The 12460-nt window shown below is 44.0% G+C and overlaps 1 protein-coding gene across 7 annotated transcripts in view; it reads left to right on the top strand.

Annotated features, from left to right (window-relative positions):
* Nucleotides 1–2439: 2439 nt before the first annotated feature.
* Nucleotides 2440–12460, top strand: part of SLX4 (SLX4 structure-specific endonuclease subunit) — a 30154-nt gene continuing 20133 nt past the window's right edge. For 3 of the 7 annotated variants that reach the window (XM_065850518.2, XM_065850517.2, XM_065850513.2), the window contains exons 1-4: nucleotides 2440–2605; nucleotides 3298–3397; nucleotides 9456–9558; nucleotides 11276–12047. In XM_065850518.2, coding sequence (XP_065706590.2) covers nucleotides 11678–12047 — 370 coding nt within the window. In that variant the 5' untranslated portion in view covers nucleotides 2440–2605; nucleotides 3298–3397; nucleotides 9456–9558; nucleotides 11276–11677. The other 4 variants (XM_065850514.2, XM_065850515.2, XM_071815153.1 and 1 more) reach the window with 4 other exon arrangements.

Genomic DNA, 12460 nt, shown 5'->3' with positions numbered 1-12460 from the left:
CCTTGTGAAGTAAGTCAGAATTATTTTTATTGTACGAATAAGGTCTGTGTGGAGCTTGAATACATTTCCCTAAGAAACACAGTGAATTTGAGTTGGGGATGCAGCCCAGGACTCGAGAATCCCAGCACAAAGTGAAACAAACCTTCCCCAAGCACAAACCTTCCCCAAAAGCACAAAAACAAGTTCCTGCTGGGTTTGGAGGAGGCAATCTGCACTAATGTAACAGCAGCGTGGGGAGCAGCTCTGCCCAATACCCTGTGCATCTGGAAATGCTTCCCAGGGCAGTTCTGCGTCTGCCCAGACCTTACCCAGTGCCATCATCTACTTTCCCAGTAACCCCAGGGTTCAAAAATTCCAGGGATTTCAGAGCAGACCTGGAACCTTGGCTGATAACTGAAATTATCACGTACAAAGTCCTTTGCAGCTGGTTGTCTCCCTTATTGCTTGGGAAGGAGAGGATGGCATGCTAAAATCTATCTTGCTGTCTTTCTCAACCCAGAATAGCTCAGCTCCTGGTGCTTCTGGAGTGGGTTAAACACAGGTTTTCTGCTTCTTTAATCAGCAGGAAGTTTGTTTGTTTGTTTTTTCCCCTGGAAGAAAGGGTTCTCCCTCTGCTTTCAGAATCATCTTTTGTTTCTCCTTTACCTCCTCCTTTACACTTAACCTCCATCTTCTGTAGAGCACTTAGTGGCTGATGCTGTGCTTGCAGCATGGTCTTGGCCAAGCAGGGAGTTTATCTGCCTGGACAGTGATTTTCCCATTCTCACTTGTGACAGAAGGGTGCTGCTCTTTGGTGCTGTCTCCCACTGTCAGACCTGGAGCCCCTTCTAGCAAGCAAGAACTGTATCTCAAATCACAAGCCCTTGCCCATCACACTGCTCCTGGAAACAGCTTGGAGTATAAGCAGGTGGGATAAAAAAAGTCTGTAATCAGTTCTGGTCAAAATGGAATAGCTGGCAGGAGTGCAAGGACCGAAAGCTTCTTTAAGTACTTCAGTTTGTAAGGAGTCCTGATTGTCTCGTTGCTGTTGATCTATTTACAGCAGCAGGAAGGATGAAAAATTGGTGAAAGAATAAGAGTTTCCTCCTCTCTTTAAATCTTTATGGCAAAAAGGTATCGTAATGAATTGTCCCTTAAACATATCTGTCCAACTTTATTCCAAGTACCAACATATGATCCACAAGGGATTTGGGGCCAGGTAATAGTAGTTAACAAAGCAGCAGTCTGCAAAGCCAAGCAAAGCTTGGTTCTCCTTTTGCAGCCCAAGTAAATGAGGAGTAATTGGGGTTAAAACCCAAACCAGAAGTAAACTAGTAAGTAAATCCTTCATGGATCTGGCCCAAATTAAACCCTTAGAAACTCAGGAAGGCAGAGCTGTGACAGGAGGCAGAGGCAGATGCAACTTGTTTTGTTTTGCTGATGTACCTCAATCACTGGACTTGTTCTGTCCCAAGTGGTTCAGCAGACACTTTGAAAAACATATATTTTAAAAAACATTTTCTGCCAAGACAATTAAAAACCAAAGTGTAACAGTGTATCGTATCTTCTGCAACGTGTATCTGAAGTGTTGCTATTTCAGGGACCTGCCTTCATCTATACAGTATTGTATAGATGCATGAAGTTAAGCCAAGATTTTCATACTAGAGTCTAAAGCACTGGGCTCTAGGCCAGCTCTGATCCACACCAGTTCTCTGGTGGGCAGAAAAAGTGAATTATTAAGAAATTGCTAGCAAAAGTCCAGCAGATCTACATGGGGAATCAGATTGTCTGTCTGGTGAGCTGCCTGATTCTGGGAGAGCTGCTTCTCCTCACTACACCTGTACCTGTGGCTGCATCTTCACGCTGTTGTTGAGTACAAACAGCGATTAGAGCCTGTGCAGCCACCGTGTCCTTGTTGCCTTTAGGAATGGTTTGAGGCCTCAAAACATCCTGCAAAACAGATACACAATTGGTAACCAGTACATGCTGTTACGGGTTGGTGCTTTTGGAACCGCCTGTACTGGAAATGCCACAATTGTTTTGGCTCTTTTCAATGCAGACTTTTAAAAGGCTGCATTTACACGCATCAGTGAGGCTCAGCGTGTTTGCACTTCTCACATTGAGCACAAGATTAAGGTGCGTAGGGAGGCGGCGGGAGGGGCCGGGCCCGCCGGCACTTCCCCTGGAGCACGGCCGCCCCCGGTGGCCGCCGGACCGCCCGACTCCGGCCGGGTTCGTCGCGGCAGGCGCCGCCCAGCGCCGCGCCTGCCCGGAGGGGAGGCTCCGGGGCGAGGGACGGCCCGGGTCGCCTCTGTCCCCGCTGGCAAGTGGAGCCGCGACCGCCGGGCCCCGCTGAGGGGACAACGCGGATGGGGACGGCGTGCGGGGCATCACCATAGCAACCGGTGGCGGGAAGCCCGTGCGCCTGCGCAGGAAGGGTGCGGCCCTCGCCCCAGGCGCATGCGCAGGCCCGGCCGGCGGGACGCTAACAGCTGGCTGGCGCATGCGCACCGTGCCCGCTGCGGGGTGAGGGAGACGGTTGGTGCCCGCGCATGCGCTCGGACTGGGCAGCGGGGCTCACCGGTGGGGCGCGAGGAGCGGCGGGAGCTTGCGCCGCGGCGGAGAGGTCAGCGGCGGGCCGGGGCGGCGGGCCGAGCGGGAGGGGGCCCGCGGGCAGCGGCGGCCGCGCGAGCCGCGGCGTGACGTCATGACGTCCGCGCCATCGGCGCAGTGCCACCTGCTGGCGGGGAGGCGGCGGCGTCGAACCGGTGTCATCCTCAGGGCGCGACGTCATCGGCATGAGGATGAGACGTGGCGGTGGGACGTCATGCCCTTGGGTCCCCGGGGGACCGGGCACGGCGCGGGGGAGACACCAGCATGGTCGGCACAGGCCTGCCTGGCCCTGCGGGGAGCCTGAGCTGGAGTTCGCCCGCAGAGCTGGGAGCAGAAATCCCGGGGCGCCTCTGAGCGTGTCCTGGGAGCGGTGAGGTGTGAGGGGACCCAGGCTGGGTCTGTGTGGCAGCTCGTTGCTGTGCTGCAGCTATTAGGTAGGGTGAAGCCCCAGCCTTGATGTTAACGTGGCATCAAAAGCTAAAATGAGGTGATAAAGGCAAAGTTGTTCAAGGGAGGGCTGGATTGTGAGGCGGTCGAAGTTCGGGCATGTCTTGGCTGCTAGGAATATTCATTACAAACTTTGTTTTATGTGTCCAGTCTCAAAGCAAACTTCCTTCAAGCAATGTTATCAGGGAAAGCAGTTCTGAGGAGTCTGTCAGCTGCTTCCTTCATGAAGCAATGTGAAATTTTATCTTTCTCTTCCAGGCCCAGGGGCACAAGGAGCAGCAGGCCGGCCCTGAGGTGAAACAGTGGGTGTCGGCTGTTTTACTGACAGTGCTCTGTCCCTAGTCCTGCAGATACACAGGTGCTTCTTTTAACCATGCTGGTTTAAAATAAAGCCAAAGTTATGCATTTCCTGGACAAAAACATGTATGAATTTACTAAATAGTTTGACTCTAGTAAAGCCCAGAGGCAATCACATTGATGCTCAGTCTGTTGGCTGCTGTATAAACTCTTAAAAATCACTTGTGTGATTTGCTTTCAGATCTATTTAAGATCCTATTCTTCATCTCCCTCCTTGTCCCTCCTCTCTCCTTTGATTTTGCTGTTTGGATTAAAACAGTTTTCTGGATAGTCAGAAGTCGTTTTGTTGCTTTACGCTATAAAGATGTGTCAGAGGCAGACTGGAAACAGAATTTTTATCATAAGCTTTACATTTGGAAGAAAATGGACCTCAAATTCTTTTGAGCATTTGCTTTTTCCACTGAGTTAATTTTTGTTACAAAGAAACTGTTGAATGGTAGAAAATAGCAATTTAAGCAGGATGTTTGACAGATTATTTTATGCTAGTGAAACTCAAAGTATCTTTCAGAGTCCTCAGTTGAATTTACGGCCCTGGTGCAGAGTGTCTAAATATAATTTTCCTGAAAGTTACACTCAGAGGAATTGACATCGTTGTCTGAGAGCTGACCTCTTGCTGCTATTGTAGGCATCTGTGGAAGATACACATTTATGCATCCCTGAGATCATTGGTATGATACCAGAGTTTCCCAGAGCACTCACAGCAAGTCTATAGGTAGCAATATATTTGCAAAGGTATTAAATTAATAAAAGGAGAAGGTATTTTAGTAGGAAGAAATGTAAAATTGTATTTTCAGAACAGTAAACTGAGCCTGTTAATGATAGAGGTTGGAGGACAGATGTGATAGTGTGGAACCAGCATAAAGTAATATCTGCAAAGTAATACGTTACTTATATTACTGTAGCTCTTGTATGTGATTTTAGCTGAAAAAAGAGCAAATTATTTGTTGTTAATGAAATGTTAGCATAAAAGATACTTGATTAAGTCACATGTAGAAATCCGTGGTGAGTTTGGTCTCCTTTTCAAAGCAAGCATCTTTCTGTTTTAGATAATGTGCAGAAATCAAGATACTGCATTAAATTTCATTTATGTTTGGCTCTGGGGATAAGCTTTGACATAATCACAAACCAGAAGATATACTTTTGGGGGAAAAATTGTATCAGTAGAACTTGCATTGTTTTAAGTAAGCATGCCCTTTAGAGTAATACTGTCTTCTTGGAGATAAATGGCTTGAATATTTAGCATTAAAGTGTTCTTATTTCTCTTTATATCCACTTCTTCATTAATTATAAAGTAGATTTTCTTGCCACAAACATCCATAATGCCGATTGCTCCATTCTTGATCTACAGAGTTAGGGCATTGTTTGACATGGTCAAAACTATCCATATTGGAGTGGGGTCAGACACGCGGTGTAAGGTCACTCTGGTCAATTTGGCAGAACGGTGGGCTGGGTGAGGCTGTGTGCTGGGTACTAGAACCAGCACCGTTCCAAAGCTGATGCCATTACCTGCAGGCAATATGTCCTCTTCAGAATGGATTGTGCTGTAGCTTCACTGTAACAATTTCACCACTGCAATATCAATATGGCCAAAGACCTGTAGGGATCGGCCATTGTTCTGATTATCTATCAGACTCCTGACTCCCTTGTAGCCATTGCTTCCCAGGATAGATTTACCTGACCTGTAAGTACGACATTGTCTCAGAATGATGCTTTGTGTTAGTTTACCAAGTGGTCTGCATCCTTCTGTCTCTGTACTACCTAATGGTTCTTTTCTCTACCGTCAGGCAGTTTGACCAGTGGTGCTTTATGTCTCTCCTAACTCATTTCCTAAGTCTAAATAATAAAAAACCAAAATGGGTAGAGAATTAATTGCTGTGGGATGGTACTAGAAACATATGTGCTGGGTTACTGCTGTTTGCATTTGCATTTTGAAACCTAGCTGACTACGTTTTAATAGTTTTAGATGTGTTGTATTGATTTTGTACTATTTTAATTAATCGTTTTGTCTCTTAACAATTCTTTAATGGTTTACAAAAGGATGACACCTCTGTTAATACACAGAGTTCTTGTTAAAAAGGTATTAGCTTAGCGTAGGAAACCTTGGTTTCCATGGAACTGTGTTGACTGGTATTAATTTCATTATCCATCTTTATTCATAATTCCCATATAAGCCGTTTCTTTAAGCACCTGGTGTCGATGGCAGTCTGAAGGATGGGTGTTTACTTCCCTAATTGCCGTTTTGAAAAATTACAGGGACTTCTCCTTGCAAATGATCTGATTCTGTTGGCAGAAGTACTTTCAATGGCTGCTGGTCAGGACGCTTTGGATTGCTATGAGAATGGGCTACTTTCATCAACATCGTGGGATGGATATTATAAGGATATTTAGTATTCTTAGTATTAACAGTTCTACAGTTTGTTTTATCATGATCTAGTGACCTCGGTAGTTTTTTCTTTTTGGTTTTGATTTACACCAAAAAGATCTTTTTGAAAGTCTTTAACTTTTCGGACCAGAAAACTAATATTATGTAAATTTACCTCCTTTTCATTTTCATACAATCCACTGTCTATATTCAGTGTTATCCAATTCCATTATCATGATGTTGGTTTACATATTTGTTTTTATTATTACTCTGATTACTTCTATTTCTCTGAAAACCAAATCAGCCTTTAGTAAGTGTTGTTCTCTTTACAGATTTTTTGGGCCTCCTGTGAAATGTTTTTATTCAGTCCTGGATTCTGAATTGTATTTTTCTGTCTAAATTAATGATTTTGTTTGTTTTCAATCAAAAAAGCATTTTTGAAACACCAGCTGCATATACTTCTGATTTGTATGCTACTGTGTTTGCATACAAGCCATGAGCATTTGCACCTGAGCAACCGTTAATTTTTATTTTTATGTTCACTTCCCCTTTATCTTTCCAGAGGTGGTATAAAGTAAAAATGTCTATTTCAGTGAAGTGCTTTACAAGGTAAGGTTAGTTTCTACAGTGTTTGAGAGATAGGAGTGCATTTTGTCATGTAAGTAGTGACTTAAAATTCATGTCTGGAATGTGATGGATTTTTTACTGGCTGTGAAATGTTTTACTGTATGTATAAGGTACTGGCAGGGGGGTGTAATCTTGAAAAGAGGTGTGGGCATGGTACTCTGACAGCATATCAGGTAACAGAAGTGGGTATTGTCAGTAGATATTGATACTGGTCATTGCTGAGATTGCTCATTAGAATCTGATTATGATTTTCCTAGCTATTGTTCCCTTGCTTTTATAGACTTGCGTTAATTTGTCATTTCCAATATATCCACCTCTGGTTTTATTATCGTTTTCTGGCACAGAAAAGGTGGCAGAGACCAGAATGAGAAGGTTGGTACCTGACTTTCAATTCCTTTTCTGCACTTAGATTTATTCTGTCCTCATAGAACAAGCGCTGCTGTCCTCAGTGTTAATTTATTTACACTTCAACAGGACAGAGACCCTGCACTGTGCAGATCAAGTGCTGTGTCCTTGTAGAGTAGTGTTGGTGATAAAGGTATTGGTTAGTGCAGGGATCTGGAGGGAACAGGCTCTAGTGAAGAGAGTCTCTAAGAGTATGGAGGCTAATACGATTTTTCAGAAGTTATAGTGTTGACATGTAGCTGCTTCTCTGTCAGGAACCTGTAGGAAGATTTTTTTGTTACAGGATTGGGTCTGGAAGAATCCCTAAGGACTGTCTTCTGATGTGGTTTCCAGAACAAACATTACAGAAATTCTTAGGGAATTCTTTGGACTGGCTTGATTGAAAGTTTTGCTACCAACCTTCAGATCTGCAGGCAGCAGCTTTCAAAAAAGGGGAGGGGGCAATAGAACTTCCAGTGCCAATGCAACAGTGTGCATCCCGTTGTCCTGTCTGCTGTCAACATGCTGTAATTAGCAGTCCAGGTTCACACAGGCCCTGGCAATTAACTGATTTCTGAAGACTGAGGCGATATCAGTCACTTTGATCCCATTATTTGACTTTCCCTTAAGTTCTGGCCAGCCCTACAGGATTGTCAGGACCACTCCGATGTTGATCTTGCTGGTGGAGGAAGCAGGAGAAGGGTGGTCCTGGCAAGGAAGGTGTAGAGTCTGGCTTTCTTTAACAGTGAATAATTGAGGAGGTTATGTACTGAAACCACTGCAGGGGTCGAGAGAGGAGAAGGTATCAACTGGGTACAAGTTGTTGAGGCCTGCCTAGCACTGATCTACACTTTCTAGCCATGATGATGACATATTCTTGGAGACTGAAATGGCAGGAGAATCATTCCAGGAACGAATGGACAGTTTAAAGCAACAAGTGAGCAGCCCCAGATGTTGTGTATTTGCAAGCTCAGAAGAGATAGTGTCAAGTGTTTGGACTGCTCGTAGAAATACGCTTTCAGTTGTTAGAAGCTGCTCTGAAGGTGAGAGGGTAGCAGATGTATTAACTGTTGTCTTTTTGTTGTTGTTTTTCTTAAGAAGGATTCTTTGAACTAAGTATTACAAGGCAGTAAGTCTTCTATATGTACCTATTAAACTGATTGAAATGATCATGAAGTTATTTGTAGATGTCTGTCATAACATATTTTTAACCTGATAGCATCTTACCAACATGGTAGCCTGTTTTCTCCAGTAGACTGTCTCTCAGTAGTCTAATGGAGTGATTTGAATTTGTCAACAAATCGCGAAATAAAGAATGAATTGATGTAGCTTACTCAGAAGTCCTTTGAAAAGGAGGAAGAGGTAAAGAATTACCATGAATGGCAAACGATCTGAGAGAGGGAAGTGGCTGAAAGGTAGCAAAGAGCATCCGAGGGTTCATTCTGAATCCACCTCGGCATGTTCCTGGTGGTCCCACTGGGCAGTGATGCAGCTTTTTCAGGTCAGTTGAGATCAGAGGTGGTTCCAGCAGACTCAGAGCTGCAGGTAACAGAGTAGATCGTGAACTTCAGCATGGAGGAGTGGAAAGTAGAGCATGGAGGCGGAAAAAGAGAGAGATCTGATGGAACACCTTAATAATACCAGATACTGAAAGAGCCTTGCGCATCTCTGTTCAGGTAGAACCTTTGCTCAACAAGCGAGTGCTTCCAAACAAGATGTGAGGATCTGCGAGGCCTGGATGGGGAAGGAATGTGAACAATATAAAACTTCATTGGCAGTGTCAGCAGTCTGCTGTCTGCAGTACGGGTCAATGCATCTCAGAAAAAGCAATGGGGAATTAAGGAGCTTGAGGGAATAATGGTGGAAATGGTTAGGGACCAGGAAAGATTTTTCTAGGAAAAGGGAAAAGATGAAAGACTGAAGCTCTTATTTTAGAGCACAGACAGTGGAGGATTTGATACATATAATTTAATATAATACTGAGTGGTCCGAAGAGACTGGATTTGGAGTTTCTGTCCTCCTTGTCTCAACAGCAGACAGTCAATGAAGTACAGAGGAAGCAAACAGAACCAATGAAAAGGAATACTTTCTCCTGGATTTTTTCAGTTAAACCAGGGAACTCAATTCAGCAGATGCCTGTGAGTCTAAAAATGGCAGGATCAAAAAGGTGAGGGTGTTATGATAGTAATATTGATCAATTTCTGTAACAATTAACTGTTGTGGTTCTGGTTTGAAGCAAGTTACCAGAAAAAAAAATATATATATCAGTTCCAAAGTGTAAAGGTAAGGACGGACTGTATGTAGGACTGTAGGATAACTCAGGCTGGAAGTGACATCTGGAGGTCTCTAGTCCAACATCCTGCTCCAAGCAGCGTCAGCTCTGGGGTCAGACCAGGTTCCTCAGGGCTTTATCCACTCTGTCAGACCTGTTCTGCCTCCTGAAGTGTTCTGGGCTTTTCCAGCAGTGGTGTGTGGTGCTGCTGGGGACACACTGGAGGGGACACACTGCTGAGCGGGACAGACCCTGAGCTATGAATCTAACTCAGGTGCACAGGTCAACAGCAGATCACAGCACCGTTAGAGCATGTGCTGTTGCTGTCTCCTTCTCCCTGTGGCTTGGAACTTGAGCAAAAAGAGCAGCCAGCACAAAATACACTCAATCTAACCTTTTCCTTCCATTTTCCAGGTTCCATCATTCATTCTTATTGGTCCTGCTTTGTACCGTTTCGCTGATCCACATTTACTTGAAGGGCACAGCTGGGCTATAGATTTGGCATCTAAGAGGCTAGGTAAGTGCTGCTGTTTATTTTATTGGACCAGCTTTGTGATTTGTTAAGTCCTAAAATCTTCCAAAGTGGATTGAATACTACACTGAAAGAAATTATTTTCAAAGCCATTATTTTTCAAGCTTTACAAACTGGTGCCAAAGCTGGCTCTTAGGTACACCAGTAGCAGCAGCATCATGTTGAACAGAGCAGGAGCCTGTAAATACAAGTCTGGAAAGGGAGGAGTAAGATAGATAAGTTCTTAGTTAGTTTTGCTACATTTATATGTTTGACTTGGTCTACCTGGGGCACTGAACATTGATTACAAATGCAAAAGTGCTGATCTGTTTCAAAGTTTAATATCAGGAACTCACCATAAATAATACAACAGTACAAATGTGTCTGTGAGAGTTATTTAAAGCTGTGGAGGATGTGAGATTCTGTTTTTCTCCACATGCTGTCTCCTACTTAGAAGAAAATGGTCAATTTACAATGATAACTACACCAAGATTCTGTCCAAGAAAATGAAATTTATGAACTGGCTACATAAAACTTCAGTTTCTCTCTAACGGGAAATGACTCCAAGATTCACAGCAAAATCCTCTGCTGGTTTCAGAGCCTGAGTTTAAAATAAATAAATCCACTAACATCTGTAATTGCTTATAGGAAAGGCTGACCCATGAAAGTGTGTAACCAGCATTCCTTAGCCCCATATGTCTGCAGCCAAGCCATTTGAGAAAACAGTCTCTCCTGTGTTTTTCCTGCTTTTTGAGTCTTTCTGTGCCCAGAGCTTTACTGGAGAAACTGAAGCATAGCTGCTGCCGTTCCAAGTGAAACACTCTGGTTTAGGCTTGAAATAAATAGTTTTTGGGAGTGATATAAAACCTCTGGTAAAATATCCAGAACCATAGTGAATTTAGGACTAGGAAGAAGAGGACAATCAAAATGTGTAAGAATAGAGATCTAGTTTTAATGTTGCCTGGGGGTTGATGGCATTTCCATCTGGACATTGTCCCTAGTGCTGTTCCAAGTAATCCCTAGCAAGTACTGCTGTTCTTACTGTAGCTGAAAAGATTAAGAAACTCATTTTAAAATACCATTTGTTTAGTCTGTTTACCTTGTCTATTTGACAGCAGTTTGTGAAACATGGTCAGTGCCATGGTTTACTGAGTACTCAGAGGAAGAGTTCAGCATTAGTTTGCAGGAGAGCTAATGCTGGAGGTGAGCAGCTGTGGAGGTAAGAGGAGAGAAAGGATGAACACGTTTAATAGACTTGTTCTCAGACTTGTCCCAGAAACCCTTCTGAAATGCCAGAAACTGCCTTTAATTACTTCTCAAAATGAGATCGGGCTCTCCTCTTCAAAGCTGCTGTGTCACAAAGCAGAATTTTACACTCTAGCACAGCTGCTTGATCTGAAGGACTTTTTTTTTTCTCTCCCATGCTGCATTCTCTGGTCTTGTGTTATATAAATGTAAGTATGAATGTGTACAAAAAAAGGATAATCCCAAATCCTGAGCTCTAGGACAAAAGCCTACACAGTATCAGTTATCTGTTTTGAAAACTTTCTTCTTTCCTAATGTGGCTTGTGCGTATATGTACTACAAGTACAGTGGTAGTGTTTTGGGTCAATACATGCTTTTTCTAAGCTATACAAATTTTCTCCTTCTTCAGAGTTCTGTTTCACAGTGCATCTGCATATACCATCCGACATAATCACCTTTCTTTATTTCTCTATTTAAGGGCTTTATTAGGTGTCTTTCTGAAGCCCTGTAGCATATCACGAAGATCCTGTGCATGCTCTGTACGAACTGAGATGCTTAACTTAAGATCTAGAGACTCTGAAGAACCGACTTGTTGATGCATTATGTGTGAGAGCAAGTGGGGTCCTTGGAGAGAGAATGTGCTCTACTAGATGTCTGTGAATTAAGTGTGGAAGAATGAACTGTCAGAGCAGCAGAGAGGTGCCCACTCTGTTAACTTTGTTGAAGTCTGGAGCATGGAGATCTTTGAGGTGGTGGAAGGGACTTGGTGAGAATTGCAGGTCATGGAGGATGCAAACCTGAACTGACTCTGGTATCTTCCCCTGCCCTCCTGTCCTCACAGTGTCATTAAGGCCGCAGTGTTACTAGAACCTGCAGGCTGATGGATGAACAGGACAATGATTTTAAAGAGTTGTGGGCAAATCTTTTGGGTAGAGCAAAGAAAAAAGCTGGGGATGCTGAGGCAGCGAAGAGAGCTCCAAACAGGTCAAAGGGCACTGCAGCGAGGAGCAAGCTGAGAAGAGGCAAAGCTGTTGCTAAGAGCCAAAACCATCATCACTTCCCAGCAGTGAAGGAAAGAAACTTGCCTCAACATTTGGGTCTAAAGGAACAAACATTGGTGAACAAAGAAGATGGTGACGCTGTGGCCTGTAGTAGTGGTGAGACTGCAGAAAGGGACGGAAACAGAAACCCTTTCCCTGCCAGCCAGCTGAGTTCAGTGGCCAGCGAGTGCAGCCAGAGGACTCTGACAGGTGAGTGAATGGAAATCTTTCAATCAGAAAATAGGCTGGGACTGAAAACACCCTGTAATTCAATGGAGCTCTTCAGAAGTCCACCTGGAGGGGGCATACAGCCACTGGATGTTGTCAAGACCAGAAATATAAACAAGTTAAGACAGGTGTTGGATTAATCAATAAAGCATTACTCCTTCAGTGGTTATTAAACATGAAGGCCAGAATGCAGTCGCCGGCTGCATTCTGCTTGTTACGAGCAGCAGGAACCATAGGACATTCCACGGTGGGACGCTGGGCAAAACGGGGCTGTAGGGCTCACTAGTGACCTTCAGGAAGGCCTGCCTTAAATTTCCTTCCTCTAAAAGGGTTGTAGAGATATCTAAACTCCACTGTAGCACAGGAACCTGATACTGTAGTTATAAAATGTAAAG

This window comes from Patagioenas fasciata, chromosome 15 (genome assembly GCF_037038585.1).
Source record: "Patagioenas fasciata isolate bPatFas1 chromosome 15, bPatFas1.hap1, whole genome shotgun sequence".
Lineage (NCBI taxonomy): Eukaryota > Metazoa > Chordata > Aves > Columbiformes > Columbidae > Patagioenas > Patagioenas fasciata.
The sequence above is the reverse complement of the archived record's forward strand: the minus strand, read 5'-3'. Positions and strand labels throughout refer to the sequence as shown.